The sequence below is a fragment of the Harpia harpyja genome, chromosome 8 (genome assembly GCF_026419915.1).
Source record: "Harpia harpyja isolate bHarHar1 chromosome 8, bHarHar1 primary haplotype, whole genome shotgun sequence".
Taxonomy (NCBI): domain Eukaryota; kingdom Metazoa; phylum Chordata; class Aves; order Accipitriformes; family Accipitridae; genus Harpia; species Harpia harpyja.
In genome coordinates this window covers 50665673-50692301 of record NC_068947.1, presented here as the reverse complement: position 1 = coordinate 50692301, position 26629 = coordinate 50665673, and the positions used below count along the sequence as shown (strand labels likewise).

Sequence of the window (26629 nt, the reverse complement as noted above, 5' to 3'; positions counted from 1 at the left end):
TAAGAGCAAAGAACTGCAAAACTTATGAATAATTACTAGTTAATCACTTGACTATACTTCTGTAATTATCTCCCTGGTTACCCTTTGTCTATTGTTTCAACCGTAATGTTAATATATGATCATTTATCAAATCTCACTTACATAGTCATCTAGCAGCAAACCAGTTTTCATAGAAGGTATAAAATATTAAAACCATAAAAGTTTGAACAAACCACATGAAATGTATGAACATATGCTATCAACACCATTGTAGATGAGCTTTTGGTTGGAGTCAGTCTGACCATTCTTACCTTCTTGTTCAGTGCCTTTCTCCCAGCTCTTCATGGCAAAAAAATCTTATTTAGATGCTCTTATGGCTATCTTTGTCCTAGTGTCAGCCTTTGTTATCCCTCAGTTTGATTTTGGATGTTTGGTTGTTTTGGTTTGGAGTTTCTTTTTTAATGAATATACTTCACAATTCACGCTCCAGAATTGCCACTTGTGGGTGCTATCTTTTCAAAATTATTATTGGTTACGAACCTGTGAAAAAGGTTAATTAGTAGGTGTGTATGTGGCAAACTGAAGTTACTTATGTGAGTGCATTTGTGCTAGCTTAATTCACTAGTATGGTTTAGTAGTTACAGTGAAAATGTGGTACCCTAGGTGTTATGTGCTGGCAATTGAACGGCATGTTTTGGCAAGTTTGAGTCTTAATCTAGCAATGAGTGTCATCTCAGCCTTTTAAAACAAAACAAAAGTCATATGGCAGAGTTCAGCCTGCAAGTTCGTTGGGCCAGCGTTCAAATTTACAACTTTGCTCCCTTTCTTGCAAAACCTATTTGGGTGAAGGAGTTTAGTGCCTATGTGCATGACTGTAAGAACTAAGCAACTGTAAGTCTTATTTGCAGTGCTTCAGAATGCACTGAACTGCAAGGATTGTACAATTTGGGGGGAAGGAGGATGTTTTCATTGCTTTGTTTGTAAGGGCTTGTTTGTGTTTAGGGTTTTTGGGGTTGCAGTGGTTTGGGAGGTTGTGTATTTTCTTTTGGGTTTTTTGTTTGGTTTTTTTTTAAAGTATGACCCAGGGCTAGACCAAAATCTCTGAAGAGATAGATTATACATACCCTGCTACAAATTTGCTTTTTTTTTAGATAAATAATAATTTTCAGAAAGAGTAAGGTCCTTTCTACACTTGGGAATTTGTTTTCAGCATTTTTGAAATGCACAAGCCAGTTGGACCAATTTAATAGAGGAGGTGTTTTCATCTTGCACTATTGGAAAAGGTTTGTCTTACTGCAAGTATTTGCATTGGCTTTTTGCATACAGATAATAAAACAGAAAGGGAGCGATTGAGTTGGAAATCTGTTTTTCTGTTTTCTGGTACCTGTAATTGCATTGCGCTCTTGTGAAAGGTCTGGCTCTACAGGAATCCCTTTTGGTGAACAGCTGGTGACCTGGTTTGATTTTCTTCCTTTAAAGCACCTGGAAGACTCCAGTGAGAATTGGAGTGTGACAAGTTAGCAGAGGAAAGGAGTTGTTGTTTCCATTCCATGGATCCCTTGGGTGCTCCTTCCCAATTTGTGGATGTTGACAGTCTGCCAGGCTGGACTGATGCCTATGAGGCTAAGCAGCTGGACCCTCACCAAAATCCTGTTGAAAAAGCTCAAGATGATGTTAGATCACCTTTTCCCTACAGGAAAGACATCAATGCGAAAATAATCTTATGGTAAGTTGCATATGGCTCTGGTGTGTTTGCCATCTCTTCTCCATTTATTGCGGGATCCAATTGCCTCGTGTAACAATCACTGCTATAGAATAAAGTCTTCAAGCCCTCTTTTCTTGAATCAAACATTACAGGTCTGGGAAGAAAGTAATCTTTTTGTTCACTGTAAATCTGCAAGTCTGAGATTTGCTCCACCATAGGTTGTAATTTGCATGTTCATAGGCATTCCTTGATGCAACTGACTGGAGCTGTATTTCCTACTGTCATACTGTACGCTTAACATCAATACCTAATTGGGTACTTTGATAAAAGTTTTTTTGAATTTTTAAAAAAATATACTTGCTGTCTACTAGTTTTTTTTCTTTCTTTGCTGGCTTTATTCTGCTTTCACTTTTCTGGTTTTGATCAGTATTTCTTTCTTTCATGTGGTTCTAGTGGCTTGCTTTGGGCTTCCCCTCCCCACCCCCCGCCCCCCATATTGTGTGTTCTGTCTCCATGTTTTTCTGCCAAAATCTATTGATAAATTACAGTGTGCTGAGGTGAACTTACTCCATCAGTTTTTCTTTCCTGTAACTCAGATACTTGAACCTGCTCTCTAGATGAGTAACTCTTTGTTAATCAATGTGAAGAGAGAAGGATTTCTCAGGGACACAGAAAGACGTTCAGGCTGATCCCTGAATCTGGTTAATACATGAAGGAAATAGGACTGTTCATGGATTTCCTGAACCTGATTAATTAAAGAGAGAGAGAAGTAAAAGGTTAAACATCTCTTTATGACTTGGGCTCGGGTGTAATAAATGTGTGCAATTTCAACTGTTACTTGAATCTCTCCCTGTGCGTGGGAATCTTTATTTCCCTTCCTATGCTCTTTGATCCCAAAATCTCTAATGGCTGCTGCTGTGACAAAAAGCAGGTCAGAGTTCTGCTACTCCGTTGTCTCTTATGCATCTCTGCTTTGTTTATCTTCTGCATGTCTGATCCTTGAAGAGCAGAATGAACATGATTAAATTGCGGGTTCACAATTTTGGAACAAAAGCAATGAAAACTTGTCTAGCTGCGGTGTCACTCTAGATCCTCAGTGGTCTGAGGAGGAGCAGCAGCAGTAAGGTGCCCTGAATAGTGTGTATGCAAACTGAAAAAAGTACATTGAAAAAATTGTTGAAGTTTTGAAATTAATATACCACAAGGACTGTCCTCTTGTCTCCAAGAGAGAATACATGGTGTTTTGGAACACATTACGCTCTATCAGTTTAGCACGCTGCTTCGCATGTTCTGCTAGTTAAACTGCCCTACATACAACTACAACACTGTCTTTTTTACATCACTAAGTTACTGTTGAGGCTGGGAGTTTTTGAGGAAATGACGGGTTGCATGCAATCTTTTTCATCAGTTAGAGGCAAAGGATGATTCTGCATGGTGAGCATGTCAGGGTACGCTACGCTATGTGGGCACTGGAGTACTGTTAATGCTTTTCCTTTAACTTGGCATTTCCTTGCTTGTCAGCATTTATTTGAGAATATCCTGCTTAATTGTACATTTAGCCTGCAATAACCTGCTTCCTTGTTTCCTCAGGAAAGGAGATGTAGCATTATTGAACTGCACAGCCATAGTAAACACCAGTAATGAGTCTCTCACTGATAAGAATCCAGTATCTGAAAGTATATTCATGCATGCTGGGCCTGACCTGAGAGATGAACTCCAGAAGCTCAAAGGTAAGTGGCTGGAGACATTTTTATCTTATTGAAATCTATGGTCCTTGCATAGTACAAAGCATTAGGATTTGGGCATAAACTAAAATCAAGGTATAGCTTTCTTTTTTGTCCCCCTTCAACATCTGGTGTTAATCTGAAATAAATAGAGGAAACATGCACCAAACTAGCCTCTTCTCTTTTGCCATTCAGGTTACAGATCGTTGAAATCTGTGGCAGGTATTTGAGTTGCGAACCATTACTTTGCAATACAATAATTCCCATTGTTATCTGAAGCCTCTTAGAGTAGCTAGCTTATCACAGCATTTTCTTGAGGGGCCAGTCTTGTACATCTTCGGATTTTTCTCTTATCCTGTTCAGTGCATATACACTGTGGAAGACAGGAACTGAAGTTCACCGTTGCAGAAATTAAGTGGGTTCTAATACACACTTTGTGTATTTTAATATACACACAAAGTCTTTCAGGAAACTATGACAATAACAAATGGATTGATAAAACGCTGCATGTCTAAGTAAAGTCTTAGTGACTGCTTAAATTGTTCAGTTCATTTGCCTCTTCTGCACAACAAAAGGTTTTATTAGAAAGTCACAAGACCATCCCTGATGGAAGGCTGTTCTGGAAATGGATGAGATTTGCTTTACCTAGATTCTTTATTAGCAGGGTTTATGGCTGATAATGAAATTTGCAAATGCTCAACTTTATTTCCAGTCCCTGTTAGATGAAGACTTTCCTTATGTTGTGTGTGAGGAATGAAGAGTTTATAGTAATCCAAGGTTATACAGAAGTCTGATATAGTTTGCAGTTAAGAATTCACGTTTCTAGTAGCTATGGTACTGAGCTGAATTTTGAGACCCAACTGATCCCTGAGTAGGACTGCTCACTTTCTTGCATAACAGCTCTATCTCCTTATCGTGCAGTAACAAAATGGATAGAAGAGCCATAATGTTTCTAATACAAACCCTCAGTAGCTTAAACTACGATTGAATAGACAGCCTCTGTTTTTATAAAATCGTATTTTGCTGATTCAGCTTGCTTTTTATGAGTAACCTGGAAGTAAAACAGGAGGAAGAGTAACCATTTTGTAGGAGAGGGAAAAGTCAGTGTGTCCTTCAGGTGGAAACAACGGTTAAAATACAGCAGATGTTATAGAATAGTTAGGACCCTGCTGTGTATGCCAGAACTCTTCTAAAATAAACTTGAGTTTCTTGTGTGCAGAGTGGGGTGGGAAGAGAGGGACAACGTTTCAAGGAATCCTTAAAATCTGAGATCTGTCAGCTTTGTAGGGAGTTATTTGTAAAAGTTGGGCTTAGCTTAAATTCCCCTCTACCATGCTGAGTTGTATGTAGTTTTTCATTCTCTACCCCTGTGATGACACTGATGTCTTCTCTCTGTAATACATTCTGCAGGTTCACGACTCTGTGTACGTGATAATTTCCTTTTAATCTTGTGACAAGCTTTTCAGAAATCAGTTCTTCTGTGACACTCTACTGGCATGTTGTGTGGGGGAGGAAAGAGCGACTGGGTTACAGCTTTGGCGCTTGTGCACCCTTAATGTGTTTGTCACTTCAGCAGAAGGGAGCTTAGTTAAGAAATTAATTTATGATTCTTTTGTCACCTCTACCTCCTTTTTGCAGTCTTTCCCATTGAACTTTGAACTTTTTTTCATAGGAGAATGTTCTTGGGAAGAAGTGAAAATGTATGGTCTTTGCTCTAAAGCCGTAAAATGGGTGCAGTGGTGTTTTTCAGTTAGTTCTCTCCTGCTTTATTCCTGCTGCTTGATATATATTCATACTTCATAGAATCCAAGAAAAATCGTGATCTTAAAGCATGTGATGTGCTGACCTTTTAAAGGCTTGTGCTTTTTTAAAGGCTCAGTTAACTTGTGCATTCCTGGGAACAGTGTGTAGTTTTGATTCACACAGAAATACTGTAGCCAAGGGCCCAGGCTTGCAAATGAAGTGCTATTGATATATGCTTGCCTATCAACACATACTTGTTGCAGTCTAATAAAGACCTTCTGTAACAGCAATGCATAGTAGTCTTCCAACTCCAGTGAGACTTTTTCTCTGCTGCACACATCATATAGAGGATTCAGACTTTCCATTTTAAACTTGGAGACAAGCTGTTCTAATGTTTGAAATCTCACCAGATAAAAAAATAAGGTCTTGACTTTGTTCCGAGTTTTGCCACAGACCTTGACCTGTGCAGCTCACTCTACTAGCTCACCTCATCCTGTATATTAAAATAGGAATAATACTTGCTGGTCATCTTAGTTTTAGAAATTTTGTAGAGATCTCCAGGCAGAAGGCATTGGGAAGTACTAAGTGTGATGTAAGTGTAGTTAGAGATTACTGATGCTACATCTGGTTGTCTGAATTTATTAGTTTCCCTACTGAATTCACAACTATGCCTCAGTCAAACTTGCTTAATTCTTTTTCACAAGACAGTTTTTTCCTACTGGCCTTTGCTTGCTCTTTTCAAGTTGTGTGACTTGGATGGACCACAGAGGAAGAATAGTAACTTGATATCTGATATATTAAGTGTTTCAGTTTTAGCTTCTGCTTTTTCCATATTGTGCTTATTTAGTTGCTCTCTTGAGATGAGGTGTCTTAGAAGATGGCAGTAATTCAGAAGAGTATGCTTAGTTTTAGCATGCTGTTATATTCCTTCTGATTAACCCAGAAGAAACAAGGTGGAGGTCTATAGAAGCTAACGACGTGATTTACTGGATTAAAAAGTTTACAAGATGTTGGCTTAAAGGCAACGTGTTCTTGCCATTAAAAAGACATGCTTAAAGTTTTGAGTAAGAGAGATTCGTAACCTGGAATGTCTCTTGCCATAAAATACGCTTTCATGCATGCTGATAGCCTGCCTGAGCACCACGAGGAACAGAGTGGAGTGGGAGAGGTGAATGCTCCTATTCAGTGGGCAGCTTCATGGTTGACTTAAGCCAAGCTCCTGCAGTGCTGCTGCCAGAAGGGTGGTCACAGCCGCTTGTTTGCATCTCATTCCTTTTCGTGGGCACTAGCAACCTATAAGATCAGGTTGAAAGCTAATCCAGTGAAAATATTAGTTTTCAGCCAGATCAGAAAGCTGAACTGCAGCTGTACAAGCAGAAGGAAGAAGGTGGAAAATACTTGTCTTTGAGGGCAGGGAAAGAGAAGGACTAGAAGTACTTCTTCAGCTGTCCAGAACTGGAACAGACTAGACTTGGGTGAAGAAGGGGAGAGTTAGCAGACTTTTCTTCCAGGTGCCGAATTAAAAACAGACTTCAAACACAGTAGCTGTTCCTGGATTTTTCATTATCACTAATGTATTGACAAACTGAAGGGAATAGAGAGGTCTACGGATGTCATCAAAGGTTCTGACAAACTGATTTCCCTTGTGAAAAATTGCAGGAATTAAGTATGAGTAACTTGCAGGGGATAACCAAAGGGCAGTCAAAACCAAAAAGAGGTAAAGATGTAAAGTATGCTGGCACACAGTACATGATCCTAGAGTATGTAACTGGAGGGTGCTGTGAATGTAACAATTAAATGTGTTGCTTGAACTTCCTTGCCTAGAGACTAGACATCTAGTCTGTCAAGAAAGTATGATCTCCATGAGAATCATATTTCTGCCTTGTGGACACAAGGAAACTTGCAAAACAAAGCAAGCTACCTTGTGCTGGGAGTGTAGATGAAACAAGTGCTTGATCTATTCATTTTTATAGCTTTGCCAACACTGGTGGATTTGATTAAGGAGACTTGTAGTCCTTTAATCCAAAAAGCAATCTCCCCAAACCAAGTTGTTAAATTCAGAAGGACTTTTTATTGCTGATTGTATAGCATATTTGTGCCTCAGTTCTCTGCACGTTGTTAAATCATTTCTCCCTTTGGCTTTGTATGTAGCTTAGTAAGCACTGCGATTAAGACAGCATATCTAGCAATTTCTGGTTTGTCCTTATATGCATAGGTTTAAAATTGAGAGGAGTGAGCACAGTTCTTGCCTCCTCAACCTGACTAGGTGATACTAAGCAGCTGTTAAAAGATAGAATGCCATCCTTAGTATTTGATGTCTAAAACACTGACTTCTATATATGAAGTGGAGTTGTCTGACTCCGGAGATAGTCAAGGACTTGAATACTTTTAGCTTTCTTATCACGACATTGACATTTATCCTTGTGGTTTGGTTTTGGGTTGTTTGGTTTTTTTTTTTTTCAGGGTGCAGGACAGGCGAGGCTAAACTCACCAAAGGATTTAATTTGGCTGCACGTTTCATCATTCACACAGTGGGACCCAAATACAAAAGCCGGTATCGCACCGCAGCCGAGAGTTCTCTATACAGCTGTTACCGCAATGTCCTGCAGCTCGCAAAGTAAGCACACGGCAACTTACATGAGGGTTTGCCATCCGTGGCACATCTGTTCTAGATACTCGGGTCTGCACAGAGGCCAAATGGCTGTGAATATCTTCTCATGTATAGTGGATTTGGTTAAGGACATGAGAACATTAGCGGCTTCGTGGAATACTTCATGCCTGTTATCTGTGTTGCGGTGTAGGTAAAATGTGCAGAGAGATCTGAGCTGATTCAAGTCCTGAAACAGTGTAGCTAGAGCTCTGCAGCATTCAGTTACTCTGAGGAGAAGCAGCATTGATAATTGCATTGGGTTCTGTGCTGCGAAAAGCTTTAAACGAGCTTGCTCAAGCAGCAACTTCATGTGTCTCTGCAGCCATGTGGACATACCCACAGGCAGATCTGACTGCTGTATCAGTTCATGTATTTGGCCTCTCTGCCTTCGTACGACAGCCATCTAAAATTCTGAGTCAGGGCGCAAGGTTATTTCTAAATCCATAGTTGCTGCAGATGGGTTTGTAGTTTTTTTCTCTTTCATCTGTGGCATTTTCTACTTCCTCTTAGCTAACAGGTTTTTTTCTTTCTGTTTTTCTGTGTTCTTTCCTGTATTCTGTTATTCTTCTGTGATGGCTGTTGTAATGGTAGTAGTCACCAAAAAAAAACCCCTGAACAAGAGCAATGTCAGAAAATATACTTAACAATTTCTTAGGGCTGGGAAGATCAATTCTTCCAAGTCTGGACTGTGCATTACAGTGCAATAGTAACTGTTTAATATTCAAGATTACAGCTAAGCTTTCTAGTATGTGCCAGTTTTGTTCTGCTTCAGAAGTAACAAGCAAGGTCAGGCCTGGATTGAAACATGTTAAAAACAATTTAAAAATTCTAATAATTCTGCTTACTGAATTCTGAATGCCTTTCAGTCAATCTATTCTCTAGAGTAACTTTTGATGCTTGTGAATTTGTCTACCAGCTCTGAGCTTGCTCAGACTCCTCTGATGACTGTTGGCAACACCTCTGCTTTACTCTTCTAAAAATGTGGCTCCCTGCTGGAAGCATCTTACTGATTTTTTTAAAGTATGTATCTCTCCATGCCAATGATTGTCTAATCATACCTAAGATTGAGGAAGCCACCTTGGTCTGTGTCCAGACCTCTAAAAAAACAACTGATAGGTCAGGTGGAGGAACAGGAGAATGTCTGCAATAAAGAGCACCTTCTTTTCCCCTCCTCCTCCTCACTGTGAGTCCTGTACTGGAAGGAAAGTATTTTGGAAAGGATTGCAGGGAGCTTGAGGGAAGAACTTCTTCATTCAGAATATGAGAAACTGCAGGAACAACATAGCTGAGGTAGGAGGAGAAATCTGATAGCAAACACAAGAGGAAACAGTGTGGAATCATTAATGGTTCTCTCCTTCTCTGCTTAATTGTGGTATGTATACATCTTACCAGGAAAGAATCCTGCAAAAACCTGAAAGAGGGTTTCTGCTGCATAGAGGCAGGAAAAAAAGTACTGCTGTTATCTACTGTACTGACAGACATTCATTCTCCTCTGACCATCTATTCATTTGTTTCTTTTTTTCTGGATTTCAGGGAACAGGCAATGTGCTCCGTAGGATTTTGTGTCATTAACTCTCTGAAAAGATGCTACCCCTTGGAGGATGCAACCCACATAGCACTGCGTAAGTTTCTTGGAAAGTGACATAAACTGGATGGCAGTATTCAGCAGATTGCTTGCCTCTGACTGACTGCTGTTGATACAGGAAGCCTTTTTTTTAGGGGGCTCTAGTTTGTTAGAGGCTGTAAAAAGGCAAGGCCTTCTGTGGTTGATCAGAAAATGGAGTATAAAAACAAACAATGCTTTCTCTGTTGAGAGGTCGTCAGTAAAGATCCATGGGAATCTGTGCTGGAACTTGCAGTCTTCAATATATTAATTAATAACCTGGAAAAGATGCTGAACAGTGAGGTGAGAGAGTTTGCTGGTAATAGAAAATTATTCAGAATAGCAAAGATGAGGCCTTACTGTTGAATAGCTGTAGACAGACCCTCAAGCAACAGAGTGAATTTCATCTGCCATTTTAGTGTCATCAGCATATCCAAACGTAAAGTGATATTCTTCCCCTGATGACCCACCCCTATGTGCTTCTGCTTTCACATGCAAAATGGTGGGCTAACCCTAGGTAGCAAAATCTTGAGATTATAGTAGTTCCATGGAAACAACAGCTCACTGGAGTTCAAAACAAGCAGCTGAGTAAGACACAACAAAATTAACAATGTTGTACTCTAAATCTGGTTTTTGTCCACCCTTTAAAGCTGCACATTCAAAAAGAAAAATGTAGTAGAACTGGAAGTTGGAGGTCAACAAGAATAAGGAAAGACAAGAAATAGCTAAGTAAGCTAAAGTCTTTTTCAGACTGGAATATGCTGAACTTGAAGGAAATGTGATAGATGTCTATGAACTCATGAGTGGCATGGAAATGGTGAATAGGAATCAGCTGTCCACTGTCTCCCAAAATAAGAACCTTCAAACAATGCTAGTATGAATCAGGTTCAGAACAAACAAGGGGAAATGGTTCTTATGCTTACACTATTTGTTTTATGGAACTTCTTACCAAAAAGCATTGTAGATGTTAAAAGTTTTCAAACTTGTTTGGGTTCAAGAGGAAACTATATTAAAGAAAAAAATGAAGGCTACTAAAAACAAATCAGAAAATTTCCTAGGCTGAAAATACTTAAAGAATAGAAAAGTTGTCAGAAAAGAGTATTATATACTTGCCTCCTTCTTACTTTTCCCTATTTCTTAGACTTTTTCATTTCTATTGGCCTGCTCCTGTCTGCTTTCCACCACCACCACCCAGTCCCTGGACCTTCCTGCATGGTAGTCCTGCTCAATAGGAAAGTTGTTGCAGACAGAAGGAGTGGGTTTTAATCTTGCTGTGCAGGCTGACTGCAGAAATCTTTCTTACCCTCTGTTTAGCAGAGGTGCTGACACTGGAGAAGCAGATTAGTCCCTGGTTTTCTCTGCTATCTGGCTGTTGAGTGAGACATCTGAAAACATCTGCTCACATAGGTTCAGAAAACTGTTTACTGTGGAACCGCACAACTGCATTTGTCCCACAAAGTAGTGGTGCAGGTCAACCAAATTACACGTGAATTTCTGTATGGGAAGTATTTGAAAATAGCTCTTTGTTTGTTTTTTTTTTCCTCTGCTGTTTCTTGAAGAACTCACACTAATGTATTCTCTGTAGAGTAGATTTCTTTCCTTTATTGCTCTCTTCTGTTGTCTCTGTAGGGCTATATGCCTCTTGATAAAATACTGTTAGACCAACCTATTTGTTTGGACACTTTCTCTCTTGGCAGTCTGACAGGAAAGCACTTGAAAATCCTGACGTGTGTCAAGATTATTGCAGCTCAAGGACCTCATCTGTACAAGGATATGTCTGACTGGGAGCTTGGTTACAAAATATTTTTTTTCCCCTCAGCTGCAAATGCTTAGGAACTTGACTGTGTCCCTGGATTATGCTAAAGCTTTGGGGGAGTCCAAAAAATTTAATAGAGGAAATAAATTCTCTCATGATTTACAAATATAATTTTTATATGCCTCTTCCGCGTGGCTGACCCCAGAGGTTTTGTGTGGCTGACTCTGTCTTGTACCAGCTTTGCTGTAGCTGGCTTATCATCTTGCTTTCCTGATAACTTAGGGCACGATGAGTTGTTCTAGGAACGTCTGGTTTTGACAATTTGCACGGGACTCTCTAAAGGAAAGATTTGGCTTGATTTTGCAGGTCTGTAGAATCACATTCCACAGACTGAGGAATACCTAGTAAGCTAAAATCGGAGAGAGACTTTTGTATCCATCTCTAAAGTGAGCAGCAGGAGAGAGTGGAGATGGAACTTCCAATACGGCCAACAATCCATTTGGTGTGTTCAGCTACCACTTAATCCACACTTGCATACAGCCTGTGGAGCTGTTTTGTATGAGGAGAGAGATGTGTCTCCATTCTGCACTCTGACTTCCTCACTTGTAGTCATGTGTGTAAGTTTCTCCTCCTGTTTTGCTAACTACATTTAATCTTCTTCCTTGCAGGCACAGTTAGAAGGTTCCTGGAGATTCACGGAGAGACTCTGGAGAAGGTGGTGTTTGCAGTCTCTGAGCTTGAAGAGGTATCTCCTTGACATTCATTCCACCAAAATTCATGGGCATGTTTGGTCTTCTCTGCAGCAATATTAACTCCTGCATTGTAGAGCAGGATTTGGATTTCCCCTTCAAATCACATAGACTTTTGGTCCCACAGCATCATTCTGTCTCCTACTAGCATAGCATCTTTTCCAGTACTGTTTATGCTCTTAGCAGTCACTATGGATGTGTTCAGAATCTTTCCACTTCTGGCTTACGTGTTCCTGAGCCGTGGACAGGAACCAGTACTAGAGGTTTTAGCATGCAATTGTGCTGGATGGTATCTGCCAGCCAGAAAGGAAATTCCTCATACAAGATTTCCTGCTTTACACAATGCTGCTTCCCTTGTGCTTTAAAAGGGCCAGTTTAGCATGCCCACAGATCACCTACAAACATCTTAAACATTGCTTACTGGCTTGTTGAAATGACAAGCTTGACATTTAATGATCTGTGTTCAGACAGATGCTAGCAGTTTGAATATTGACTTCTCTTGTTTATCAGACTTGCTAATGGCAGTTCCTGGGCAGAACACCCACACTGTGTTCTGTTTCTGTGGCATCTGGATGAGGAAAATAACTAACTTGTTGGGTGTTGTAAAACTGCTAATCAGTTGGAGAGAAAATGTGAAGTATTGCAATGTTCAGTAGAGATTTTCACTATTTTCCCCCATGTGGGGAGGGTTTGTCTTGGTTGGTTGTTGCTTTTTCTTTTTTCCCAGTCAGATCACTAAGGGTGATCTGTGTAGTGGTGCATTTTAATATAAGCAGCCTTTGCTGAAGTCTGTCATCCATGCATATTGTAACTTCATTCTAAAGCTAAAGTATCTGCAATCTACCTGATTTCATGCAGGTTAAAGCAGGGGTCATCTCAAGGGCATTTGCCAGTGTGGCAAAAAAAAAAAAGTTAACCTTGATAAAGGTTATCTGCCTTTATTGCCAGGTAACAGCCCAAAAGAAGCCATTGAGGGAAGCGGTACTTTGCCTCCAAACCACTGAGGAGGTCCCTACTACAAGGGCAGGTGTTACTTAACTGAAGCACAAGGATGCGTGATAGACCCTTCACGCATTTTTCTTATTCGTAGGCCACTTACCAGAAGTTGCTGCCTCTGTATTTTCCAAGATCGTTGGAAGAAGAGATACAATCCTTGCCTTACCTCCCTGCAGATATTGGCAATGCAGAAGGGGAGCCTGTAGTACCAGAGCGGCAGATCAGGATTACTGAAAAGCCAGGTGTCCCGGATGGTAAGTTCTTAACTGAACTTTGGAATAAGTATCTCTGTGTGAAAGTCGATGGAAAAACAGAAAAGGCACGTGGGAAGCAGAGAGATGTTTTCCCACCCTGCCTCACCTAAGGCAGGCTATAATGACTACAGTCATCAAGCTGTCTCATTGGCTTCATGTGTGCCACAGCAGTAACTTCTGCTTTCTGCCTCGTTGTGTAGAGTGAGGTGGTTAGAGGATGTGGTAGAGCTGCTGTTCTGTCTTTTTCTTTCTTGTGGTGAGAGGTGGGGTAGTTCATTCACTTTGCAAGTTTTCTCCCAAAGTGTTGAGGACCTTTGCGGGTTTTTTGCAGAATCTTGTGCAGCCCCTAACTTAGACCATTAACAATAATGCCTTTTTATCTTGTATATTAGCAAATGTTGTCTCAAATTATAAGATTCTGTTGATACAGCATGTGCATCAAACTAGTAGATGCTCAATGAAAACTAGCAGAAACTCCCCAAAAGATAGAAGAACTAGATCAACCCAGAGATCGGTGTTTGGGAAATGGCTGTCAAAGCTCAGTGAAGAAGTTTGTTCATAAAGAGGTTGCCTAGATGTCAGGGTTGAAGAGATGAGATACATATGGCAAAACAATTTAATATATAGATGGGCATATTAAGCAGTGCTGTGAAAGTTTTACACTTCTTCAGGCAAAGCCTTAAACTATCAAAAGCAGGTAACTTGGAATGGGTTTCAAAGGTTTTTTACTTTTGCACGGCCAGTTAGGATAAGGCTGAATATGCAGTGAGGATACAGACAACTTAATTTTCCTGTCCACAGTTTGATACATGATGTACCTACTCCTACTAATCAGACCCCAGTCTTTGGGGTTTTTTCCCCCTCTGTCCAAACTGCTGGTTAGAGTGGTATTTGCAGCTGTGGCTGATCAGTGTGAGGCATTCAACCACTAGCTACTAATTTGTGAAATTACTGCTTTTGCATATGTAGGAGCAAATGGATATAGCGGAATCCTGCACTTTTGTCCCATTGCTACTGTAGCGTGTCACACTAAAATGGGGATACTCTGTTCCCATCCAGATTGCCCAGAGAGGTAGTGCTAGAAGCTTTAGCAATATTCCTTGATGACATCAAGTTCAGTGGAGCATTCTGCTATTGTCACCATCAAGCGAGCCTGTGCTCTTTTATTTCATCACACAGTCATGTTGTAAACGATACTATAAAAATATGTAAACTCAGTTTACTGCCAGCTCTACAGCATCTGTTCAAGCAGTGTCAATGATATAAAAAGTGAGCCCTTTTTACAGTACATCTAAACTGAATAAAGCTGCAGCATCTGTCCCTCTGCCTACTTCCCCCCCCCCCCGCCCCGTGGCAAGTAGGACAGCTGTAAAGCCCAAGTCACTCTCTCCAGACCTTGTTTTTTTTGAGAGAGTTAACCGTTATCCCTTTGTTACAAGCTGATGACTAGGACTTGCCCAGTTAGTTTCCAGGCAAACCAACATTTTAAGGGAGTCCGTAGTTATCAGTCACATGCTATAATCTGTCAGTGGTACTGGTGAGATATCAGAGCCACATCATGGCATGTTACAGGTTTTTTGTGTTAGCTTGTAGCATGATGACTGGTTTGGCTCACTGAGATACATAGCAATCCATCAGCAGCATTGCTGTCTTGTACGCAGCTTGAACATTTTACATTACCTTTGTTTCTACTGCAGATGCTTCAGATGAAGAGGGTCTGGAGGCAGATTTGTCTTTCATTGGTTCCCATGCTTTTGCCCGCATGGAGGGAGACGTTGATAAACAGAGACGCCTCATCCTTCAGGGACAGTTGTCAGAGGCAGCACTGCAAAAACAGCATCAGAGGAAGTGAGAATTTCCTTGTCTGTGTGAATGTTTTGTGTTCAGTTAGCTGTTCAGAGGACCAACCCTTATGATGATTTTGTTATCTGTAAAGCCTAATCATCTGGCAAGGAAATACAGATAAAGCCTGATGTCACCCTGGATCGCTGCGGTAGCCTTTTTGCCCTGAAGGGAGAAGGGAAGGGGCAGTAGGAGGAAGAAGGAAGCTAGTGATGAACCTGCTAGCGTGGCCAGTGCATCCGACCAGCTGCCTTATCTCTTTGCCACCAGATGTCACTGTTTTGTCACCAGGTTCTGTAGTGGGGTCACCTGCTTTCAATACTGCCCACTTGCTCCTGAGGCTCTGGGCAGGTAGCAAAAACATTTTTCTTCCGTCTTTCAAAACAGAAAGATAGATAAATGAATGCTGAGGCTTTTCTCCTCTTTTTTTTTTTTTCTTTTTTTTCTTTCCCCTGCTAACCCTAATGTGCATGATTGCTTTCTTAGAAGCCAGTTCCATGCTGGAGTCTTCTTGAGGCATGATGCTTGGCTTGGCTTGTCAGATGAGGCACTAAGTTGTTCACCGTTCAAAGGCAGGGGGAGGAGGGAATCCATATGTGACACTGGTTGCTGCATAGTTGTGTTCGAGTTCTAGACTTTTTAAAGAAATTGTCTTTTTTCCCCTATTTTTAAACACTGACACTGAGGTATTTAAATGGAAAAAACTCAAATCTCTTCAGCCCAAATGCAATGCTACTATAGTTACTAGTTGGTGTGTATTCATTGCCCCAGTGAAAATCACTGAGTATGTAACTAAGACACTCAAATGTTTTGGGGTTTGTTTTTCTTTCTCTCAACAATTCTTTCTTTAACAACTTGATAGTTGCTCCATAGGTCAGAAAACCACAGCATTAGAGAGAGGACTCAGTCAGAAATAGCTTGTTTTGTCCTTCCCTTCCCATATACCTCTTCAGGCTCCTAGTACCGATCCAAAGGGGGGTTAGATCTGACCAGATGTTTTTAACTTTCTAGTTACAATCGCTGGCTGTGTCAGGCAAGAGCTGAAGACCTCTCTGATATTGCTTCTCTTAAAGCCTTGTACCAGACAGGTAAGTTCAGGGTACCAATCACTGATGCATATTGTCTTAAAGTAAAAATACAAAATAAAAATATTTTTTCTTTGGACTTGCATGTAAAATAAGCCATGTTATTAAGCTAGAAGCCTGGCCAAGAACTAGACAACATCTCTGCAGTAAAGCAGGAATCCTCTTTTGATTGGCTTTGAAAGACTGTGTGGTAAACTCCCAAACTGCTCTGCTTTAACAATCTGAGGATACATGCACATCCTGAATTATCTGTAGCTTTAGATGTAAATCAGTACTGTTAGATTAAGCCAATGCATAAGGTGCTCTGTATGAGAGAATTCAGACCAAAAGAACTATCTCCACCCTTCTGTTACAAAAAAATGAATGTTGCTTTCAGATGATTAATGTAGAGAATAAGCAGTTACCAGAGCAACTTTTAATACGGCTTTCCTGAACAAAATGGCTTGCTTTATTTCCCTCAGGTTAGGTTTGTGTTGCTCTCCTCTGTATGTGTCTCCTAGTACTAATGGCTGTGTACCATGGGCAGCCCATCTTGTAACCTTGAGTTCACTAGATGGGGAGATTAGGGAGAGATTCGATAACCCAATGGAGAGTTCAGTGGAAGATAATAGCTGCGAGGTCCTTGCAGCCTGAGAGGCAGAGATGGGGAATCTGTACTCTTCAGTTCAGTTTTACTCGTTAGGTAGCATCATACTCAGACATAAAAACTTGCCATAGTCCCAGTGGCTTATTGCTGCTTTGCACCATGATGGGAAGAAACAAGCAAGTAGTCAGGCTCTCGAAAGCATAGCTGTGTTTCTGCAGAGAAATCCGTTCAGTACTTTGGCTGTTATCTTTGGCCTCCTGAAAATCCAGATGCTTTCCTTGATCTTTGTGCAAATACCAAGGCTGTGTGATACTTTCTGCTCAGTAGCTGTGATTTTAAATTCTTTCACTTGCCTTAGACAAGGCTCTGTGGGCTGCAGGAGGTCCGTAACACATGCTCTGGGAATCTGTGCACTAGATTTTAGAGCTTGATTTCTAGGAAGAAGTTTGCTTTGGTGGTAGAACTGCAAGTGAAGGTTGTCTTTTTTAAATAAAAACCATTTTATTATGTGGGTTTTAGGTAAATGTGGAATACACAGGCAACCTAAAATTGCAGTCCTTAAGACTTAAGTTTCTCAGATGTGATGCACCCTTTTTTGGATCAGAATAGCTACTGGTATAGTGAGAACAGTTACTCTAAGCGTATTTCCTCTGTTAAGATGTGTTGCAAAAATTCTTAGCTGTGGCTGGTTCTCCCTGGTTTGAAAAGGACCAACTCCAAAACCTGGCATGACTGAGAGAAGTTGAGAGACATATTTTTCTTTCTTTTGTAGGTGTAGATAACTGTGGCCGCACAGTGATGGTGGTGGTTGGAAGGAATATCCCCGTAACATTGATAGACATGGAAAAGGTAAGGCTTTGTAAAACTAGAGTTGTGTAGGTTGAATATGAATGTTCGGGATGTAAGAGTCTGATTATAAGGGTAATTCAGTGTTAATACTAGAAACATTATCTGTAGAAGACTTAAATTAAATAGAAACTATTTTTATAGACAGATTAAAATGTATTCCCTTATAAAGCTTTGTGTGTGTTGGGGTGGCTTTTTTCAAGGAGGAACTGGACCATTTTATTAAAACAGGCTTAACATGGACTCCTTTTTCTTAAGAAGAAAGAGGCTTACCCTGCTTCTATAACTGCCAAGACATGAAGAGTGAAATGTAACAAGTCAAATTAGTTTTTCATGGAAAAGGCAAGAATTTATCTCAGTGTGTGAGGTCAGCTAGACAAAAAAGGCATCTAAGTTATTACAGTCAAGTTGAAGACTTGGAATGTTCACCTTGCTTTTGTAGCTGAAACAGAATGCCATCCAGCCTCATGATTCCTGATTTGTGAATGAATTGAAGGAAGCATGTTAAGATGTAGTGCAACTGTGAAAGAGTTCTTTGCAAATAGAAATCTCATTTCTTTCTGTCTCAGGCTCTTCTGTATTTCATCCACGTCATGGATCATATTGCAGTGAAGGAATATGTCCTGGTGTACTTCCATACACTCACAAATGATTACAATCAACTAGACTCTAATTTCTTGAAGAAACTGTATGATGTTGTTGATGCCAAGTGAGTGTCAATAGGAAAAGAACCCCTTCTGGTCCTCCTCTATGCTGTGCAAATGTTTGTCATTCCCTGTATCTGGTTTCCCATTTATTTGTGACAGAGTTTTGCTGGGACAAAGACCTAAATAAATAACAAAGGCAAGAGGAAGGAAGATATGTTGTCTTTCCTATCAAAACCATTTATTAAACCAGGAAGTTCTGTCTTCTGCAGTTTCCCTTCTGGAGCTGTTAGAGGCATACTGAGTGTATTGTCTGTCTCTACCCACTGGTGGAGCTTCTGGAGCCCAGCTTTGTTAAAAGTATGTTGCTAGTTGTGAGGGAAGAGGCTTGGGTAATACTGGCAGTCATAATCTGTCCATAACTTTCACTGTCCTCATAAAAGACTGCAGGCTATGATGTCTTTACCTGAAGAATAATCATTCTGGGTTTTGGTTTTGTGTTTTTCCGTTTACATTTACTTTTATGGTATCTGCCCTTATATTAGATCTAACTTCGTAAAATTACATCAGAGACACTTAAGCAAAACGATCTATGTTTTGACAGTTGGGTTGTGTAGGTGAGCTTAATTAGAAGTCACTTTTAAAGAATTTTTTGTTTCTCTGAACCAGGTACAAGAGGAACTTGAAGGCACTGTATTTTGTCCACCCAACATTTCGTTCAAAGGTGAGGTAAATAGTACAAAAGAAAAGTGTATTTTGGGTGTTGGCAGAGTAGCATGTAAGACTAGTATGAGGAACATGGAGGTATATAGAAGACTTCCAAAATTAGGCCATATCTTCTGGATTTCAGAACTTGAAGTTCATCCCCATCTTTGATCTAGCTGTAGCCTTCCAACCTCAGTGATAAGCTGAACCCCAATGCAGTGCAGCTGTCTGTGCCCTGCTTTGCATGTGCTCTTGAGAGAGGTGGAAGCTTTGGATCTTGTCACTTTCAAAGAGAAATATTTTGTCCTTTTTCCTGCTGTCTGGTTGGCAGGATGATGAGCCATGACCAAAAACTGGAATTCTTTTTTGTGAAGCTCGTTTCCTGGATGTTCACGTTTTCTTTCCCCACAAGAGGTATTGCATGTATGCTGCATGTCACTTAAGAGCTGCCCTGGTAAGGGCAGAGGACAGTGTGTCGAGCAGCAATGAGATTAGTCAGAATTATAGAGTGTAGAGTAGCAAAAAAAGATGGGAAGAATGCCTTTGTGATAGAGTGCAGAAAAATCCTGTTAAGCCTTCAGGAGATGAAAAACTGAACTTGTCAAGCAGCAAGATACTATCCTTGGCTATGATCTGTGTGGGGCAACAGAAGATGGAGCTCACTCCCTTCTGTACTTCATACACACTACTTACATTGCAGCAGTAGGAATACTTCAGATGAACTGTCGGCAGCAGGCCTTCCTAAAATTTTTGTTTGTCCTATTAAGACAGTTAGAAATGTGATCCTCCATGTTCACATCAGATTAATCTCTGTGTTTATTCTGCTCTTTGCTGACATTGATCAAATGTGAGAAAATTATATGCCTGGAAAAAACATCTGTTTGCACACGTTCAGCAAGAATTTCTTTGCTAAATATCCAAAGAGTCCTTTCTTTGTATGTGCACAGCTGGGACACCATGAGACTCAGAGCTTCCTTGTTTTTATGTACAGGAGACTGAGGCTTCCCAACAGCATACCTTCCAGTTTCTGTCAGGATATTAATTATTCCGACAGGGTACAGATCTGAGGTCTGAGTGCTAGAATTAGAGCTTCCAGCTCTGCTTCTGAAAATGTAGGAGCTGGCGTAGAACATTACTAAGGTCACAAAGTTGGGTGGAAAAGTTGAAGCTAGAAGTACTAGTGTTTTAGATTCTCAGCAGCATTTTATCCCCCTCCTATCTTCCCATACATTTCTATTTGGTTGAGAAATGGTTTTTTTTGTTGGAGGATGAGAACTTGTGTTCACCAGTCTATTGCCATGTTCTCTCTCCCTTTGGGGACTGTGGTGGGACTTGACAGATCTGTGGGGCAAGCAGATAGTTGGTGGGAAGCAGGGAGGGTGAGAGATGTAGAGTTCTCTTGCTGGAAATAGAATTGGGTTGTATCCTGTTCTAGCAGCACAACTGGAGGCAGAAGAGGATGTGTGTCCATGTCTTTCTGCCAAGCCTTTTTCCTAGCTGGCTGTTGCAGAGACTATCAGGTTACGAAACATTATGGGCAATATGCAGCAGAAAGTCGTGGTGGAGAAGGTGGCTGCTAAGAACAAATTATTTTTCTCTCTCCTCCTTTTTTGGCTATTTCAGGGCTGTTGTCCCCATGGAAGATTGCTAGCTCAGAAGCCTCAAATATCTTCAAAAATGTTTTGGCACATTCATCTTCCTATTTGGAGCATTGACTTCCTTCCCTAGAAGTAGTGGAAAATACACCATGTCTCAAATGCAGGAGGAAGGCTTGTGCATTCATGCAGCTTCTCAAACACATCACCCTTGTACATATATCCCATTCTTAAATCTGTGATATAAATTGTCCATTTTACAGCAGTATTGAATCCTGGCACAGTGGATGGCTGCCATCTCTTAGAGTTGCTTTGCTTGTTTCTGGGCTAAAAGGGATCCAGAGGCTTTTCATCATGTCTCTTGGAAACTCACGTGCCCCTGGAAAACAAGCATAGTTCTCAATGTACTTTATGGTGCCAACCATGATTCTTTTGTTTGGTTTCTAGATATGAAACTGTTTTAAATTATGTATATTTTGAGGGTAATTGCCTGTCTAGAATACATGGGTTTTGGTATGCAGGGTTCAGCAGTTATCCTAAAACACAGAGTAACTGAAGCAGGGTGTGTCACTGCACAATCCATTTTTGTACCCTGATCCTGTCTTTATTCATGCTTTGATGTGAGCATTCTTGTGACCTGTGAAGAACTTGATGCTTTTGTGCTGCTGAAATGTAACCGTTCTTATGATGAAATCGCAGCATAGGCAACAGCAGTTTTTTAGGCTGGCAGCAACTCTTGCTGTGTGAACGCTTCACCGCCAGGCCTTAGATTAAGATACCCTTGAAGTGCTGTCACAAGTTCCTTCATACTCTTGCATGTAAATGTACTTCTGCTTGTCCTTCTGCTTGCTATAGCTGCTGATATATAAATAAAGGGCTCTTTGGGGCATTTTTGTGTGAATCCTCTTGTCTCCCTGTCCTGAGAGCTCTCCAAACAAAGCTTTTTAGAGCTTGTGTTCCGAGTTGAAGCATCAGTGGCTGGATCTGAAAAATCTCACCAAGAGAAATTGTTTTCATAGATTTAGTAACTTGGCTGTGAATCACGAATGTTTCAAAACTGAAACATACCTGAATACTCAAATTCGATATTCATAATCATCATAATCTTTGAATTTATCATGAACAATTTTTGTCTTGTTTTTCTGTAACAGTCATAAAAGCAGTTTCTGGAGATCAGATGCCAATATAAAGGTTGTTGCACATCCCTTACATCTTTTTCTACACAAGATCCTTTCAACTGTAATAAAATTTCCCAGATCTTAGTAAGTTTCTCTTTGGGGTATGACCCAATTAAGAGATTAGTGACAGGCTTTTTCTGTGTTACGCTGGTTTTTTTAGGGAAAGACATCTGACACTTTAACCCTGTGGTTTTGTAGCTTGGCAGAGTGACTTCGATAGCCTTTTATTCAGATTCAGAACTGCAGGATGAGAAAAATGAAAGAAAACTTCAGCAGATGTCTAGACTTCTAACTTTTTTTGACTGCTCTGGTATAACTTATTCTGCTTTCAGTGCATTAACAGGGATTTGGTTTAGTTTAAAGTTCTATGTCCTCTTACCGATAAGGAAATGGCTGCTCTCATATTACTGTTTCTATAAGTTGTGATTACTGAGAATGGAGATAATAGAAAAATTCTCTAGAAACATTTCTGCCACCCTCCCTTTTTCTGTGTCACTGGGTAAAATGTGTCACACTGCAATGGCTTGTATACTGGGGGGGGGGTGGAGTCACTTTTCTTGATACCAGTTTTTGTGATGGCTGCAAAAATATTCCCTATTAGGCTTTTATACATTAAACATCCTTAGCAATTATGTTTAATCATTGTCATTCATAATACACCTTGGAATGCATGCTACTTTGGTACAGGATTGAGGGGGTATTTTTCACTCATTAAACTATCATCCAGTGTCACTCATAAGAGGTATTGTTAGAAAAATACGGTAAATAATGGATGCCGGTAATAATCTGCCTGCCTGCTTTCTGCTAACATAAATCTCTAATTCTGCCCTTAAAATAATGAACCTATTTTAAACATTCTGTCCCGTTCTTTATCTCCTTTTTTTCTTTTTTGTTGTTGTTTTCTCATGAAAATACGCTGTTTTGAGGAGGCAGCACAGTTATTCCAGGACAGTTTTTAGATATCGGCTTTTTCTTTAAATGTTGTATTCAGGCAGATCATTTTTATTGACCTAATGTTTTACTTTATTTGAAACTCCCACTTCCCTCAAGGCTTTTCTTGTGGTGTTGCTTCTTTTCTGTTAACTTACTGCAGTCAAAGTACAACTATCAAACAGAATCACAGAATGGTTGAGGTTGGAAGGGACCTCTGGAGGTTATCTGGTCCAGCCCCCCTGCTCAAGCAGGGTCAGCAAGAGCTGGTTGCCCGGGACCATGTGAGTGGTCCCTAATATGAGCATTTGTGACCTGTAGAATAGGTGGGGTTTTTTCTTTCCCTTCAGTCTGCCAGGGAAAGACTAGATAAGAAACAAACAAAAAGTAATATAGTGCTTAATTTTGAAGAAAGTGGGTTCAAAAGTAAAAGCTTGTGCAGTCAATCTAAACAGGAATATTTAATAACTTGTAGAAGTAGCAATGGTGACTTACTGGACTTTGCAAGTCAAAAATTCCTTATCCTGTTTACATCCAAAAGAGACAGAGGTGTGAATACTTGAAGTAAAATCTTGTAGAATAAGTTGATAAGGCTTTGGTAAGAAATGTGGTGAAACAGGACACACTCACTCAGCCAACCCAAAGCAGAGAGAATATTTCAGTAGGACCCCTGAACAGCTGAAAGTCTCTTTCTTTCTCTCCCTCAGATTGCCTTTTCTGTGAAAACTGGAAGGCAAAGTGTTGAAAATGCTTCTGTCAGATACAGAGTCAAATAGGTCATATTCTGAGCTGGCTAAACAGGAAGTGAAAATGTGCCACTATACTGATGGCTTTTTGAAGACAAAGAGCAGAATAGCTGTCACTATCATACAGTAGAAAGGGACCTTAAACTGGCAGCTGGGGAGGAGTGAGTGTAGAGTCAGAAAACACTAGCTGGAAAGCTCTCAAGACAGGGCTTGCTAGCAGTCAGCGGTGTGTACTTCCTGACCTTGTTGTGTTATTGCCATGGTATTAGTGCTTCAAGTTTAACTCAAGTCTGTTTAACTATGGAGTATTACATTGAACTTGAAGGTTTTGAAACAGCACCATCTTAATTTGGTTTTGTTGGTGTTTATTTTCAGGTCTCAGCATGGTTTTTCACAACCTTTACAGTCTCAGGGCTAAAGGACAAAATCCACTATGTGGAAAGCCTTCAGCAGTTATTCACAGCCATACCCCCAGAGCAGATTGATCTCCCCCCTTTCGTCCTTGAGTATGATGCCAGGGTAAGTGATTGCATGTGGCAAGCATGAGTCTCTGCACCTAAGTGTAGCTCTTGTGCTTCTCCCATTCTGCTCTGCAAGAGCTTTAAAGGGGCTGACTTCCACATCTTAAGAATGGGGAGAAGGAAGGGAGGGTTCCTGGAGAGTCTAGTTGTTCTGCTGTGAGTAATGATTAATTTTTTTTTTTCCTCCTGCATCAGTCCAAGTAAAGGGCTTGGCTAAGAAGCAGATTCCTTTCCCAATAGAGCAGTCTCCTATGTGCATAAAAGGCAGACTACCTTTCTTCAGCCAAGAACTGTAACATAACACACTAAGAGCCTGTGGACAAGATGATAAAATTCATGTTATATAACCTGCTATATAACTTACACTGACTGCAAAAAGAAATACTGTGTGTCATCCTACCTGTCCCACGCAGGAAAGGGAGGGGGCAGCGGGTGGAGGGAAGCAGTGGGGAAAAGTGGAACTGTAGAAGGGTGCCTTGCCTTTGTGTTGGTCCCTCCTCCTCTTCCTTTCTCCATCCCAGGTCTCTCACCAAATGGTGGAATGAATGTGGCTTGCATCGGCCAAATCATTCCAAAGAGGATGTGCTATAACTACGAAGTAATAGCCAGAGCTGTGTGTCTGTGTAAGCAACTTTGTCTTGAGTGACTGGCTGTGCTAGCATTTGTGGTTTCCTTGCATCACAGCTTTGGCTTAATGGCAAAATTTTAACCTGCACTTTTTGCTTAAAACAGAGGCAAAACCAAGGCCTATTTTTGCCTGATTTCCAGCACAGTCCTCTCCTGGGTGAATTGTGGCAGTCACTGTACTTGTGGAAGTACTGCCTCTGTGTCATCATCCACTGCACCAAGGTGTACTGGAGAACACTTTTGTTGAACTGCTCATTCTGTTTTCATTGTAGGAAAATGGGCCTTACTATTCTTCTTATCCTCCATCCCCTGACTTGTGATCTGCAGTCCTGCGATGCTGCTGGTTTCCCATGGATCCAATGACCTGATGCCTGCCAAAACCTGTGCATTTGCCCATGTACAGAATTCAGAGAGAGGGTTTTCCTCCCCCAGCTCTGGTATTTTTTTACTGATGAGATATTTTCAAGCACTCAAGCAATCAGAACTTTATGCCACTGTGAACTGTACAACTATTTCAAATATATTTATCCAATGGAAAATTTGATTTAAAGATCACTAGGTGCATTTTACTTTGGGTTTTTGTTTTGGTTTGGGGTTTTATTTTTTTTTTTTTTTGAAGCTGTTACATTTATTTCTGAGCAGACTTTTCTGGGAAATCCATCGAAAGCACTTGATCATGTTTTTAACTATTACCATTTTCCAGCTCCATTTGTAATACCTGTTTCTGACAGGTCTGTACAAATATTGTGCAGTACCAGCCTGACACATTGCTCATCATATGGTCTCTGTGTTTCACATCTGATTACTTTCCCTTTCTGTTAGTGCTGATTACTTTGGTCTTGACCCAGCAAAACTATCTGGAATTGGGAATGCCATGTCTGCAGGCTGAACAAAGCACTACAGCCAAGCCAAGATTACTGCAAGACTTAGTACCATAAATGCTAGGTGAGCTAGGAGCCTTGATAAAGTCCCTGTCAGTTTTCATTGGATGATGTGACATGTCAGGATGCCACTACCCTCCCAGTAAAAATAAAATTGAAAAGCATTTGCCGTTTCTTTTCTCTAACTATAGTTGTTTATGTTCTCTTTTGACATGGCCAAATGTGTTTGTATGATAAATGAATGCCATCTGCCTGAAGTATGTATGGAGGGGAGGGGGAAACGATGACTCCAACCCCAACCTCTGGTGGCAGAGATTGGTTCTTAGAGATATTGGTGTCCCTTTTATTTCCTGTTACACTGATGCTCACTGATTCTTGACAGACGTGATACACGTAAGACAGCTCAGCCACAGAGTACTTACAGAACTGGAGGTGAAAAGTTTTTCAGCCTGCCAATGGAAAGCTAAAAGAAAAGGGAGAAGGCTCCCTTCTAAAACGTAATCAGAATGATGGAATCCCTGGAAGGAAGAATTGTCACAACAGTACTGAACATGAAAATGATGGTACCACTTTCATGTTTTCATTCTAGCTGCTTTCCTGCCCTGACTTGTGTCTGCTACTCTCTCTTTCTCAAACTTCTTCAGTTTTGCTTGTTCTGCCACTTCTGCAATAATTACCTTTTTTAAGCATAAGCAAAAGTCATCTTGAGATATCTTAGAAGGTAGTTATTCATGCCTGTTGAGTTGATTGGAAAGACATATCTCCCTCCTGTTTAAAGGTGCTGTAAATTGTTGGGGTAAACAGGAAAAAAATCCTCTCTTGGTCATCTAATTGCATGTCACAATTTGTGTTTGCAGTCTGAGAGTTTGGGCTTTTGTAATTTAGGAGTGCAGTGAAAGACGGCCCATACTGAGGTTCCTTTCTTTCCTCCCTTGGCCTCCTGGCTTAATGTTGGGTTTATCCTCTGCATGTTGGTATGTCAGTTACAGATTAAGATAATCGCTTAGCTGGGGTTTAATAGTCATGCATTTACAACATATAAAAAGCAAGTGGTTTTGCTTTTTAAGTGTCCCCCAGGGTCCTTATGTGATTCCGTTATCAGATCCAAGGTGCTGCTAAAAGGTGGAAACTGTGGCACAATGGAAAACCACCTTGGTGCTAATACTTGGGAGCGTTGCACCTTATGGTCAGTTCACATGTGATTCTTTCAGCACTTTTCTGGTGGTTTTTGAGAAGGAGATAGCCACAGTCTATACAGAGCAGCTACCACGTGTCCCTACCTCC

At 40.6% G+C, this 26629-nt stretch overlaps 1 protein-coding gene across 1 annotated transcript; it reads left to right on the top strand.

Annotated features, from left to right (window-relative positions):
* The first annotated feature begins 1488 nt into the window (after positions 1–1488).
* On the top strand, positions 1489–25530 carry GDAP2 (ganglioside induced differentiation associated protein 2). The gene is made up of 13 exons (XM_052794386.1): positions 1489–1705; positions 3275–3414; positions 7615–7768; positions 9335–9423; positions 11829–11905; positions 13000–13159; positions 14857–15007; positions 16013–16089; positions 17445–17521; positions 18088–18227; positions 18832–18886; positions 23692–23835; positions 24737–25530. Exons 1-13 carry the CDS (start codon positions 1530–1532, stop codon positions 24782–24784), a joined length of 1488 nt encoding a protein of 495 aa, XP_052650346.1. The 5' UTR covers positions 1489–1529; the 3' UTR covers positions 24785–25530.
* The last annotated feature ends 1099 nt before the right edge of the window (positions 25531–26629 follow it).

Excerpts from the sequence above, each read along its gene's own strand:
- GDAP2 (XM_052794386.1), top strand. The coding sequence starts at position 1,530 with ATGGATCCCTTGGGTGCTCCTTCCCAATTTGTGGATGTTGACAGTCTG. Across the intron at positions 7,769-9,334 it reads AATGTCCTGCAGCTCGCAAA|GGAACAGGCAATGTGCTCCG; the intron begins GTAAGCACACGG and ends TCTGGATTTCAG. Across the intron at positions 15,008-16,012 it reads CAAAAACAGCATCAGAGGAA|TTACAATCGCTGGCTGTGTC; the intron begins GTGAGAATTTCC and ends TTAACTTTCTAG.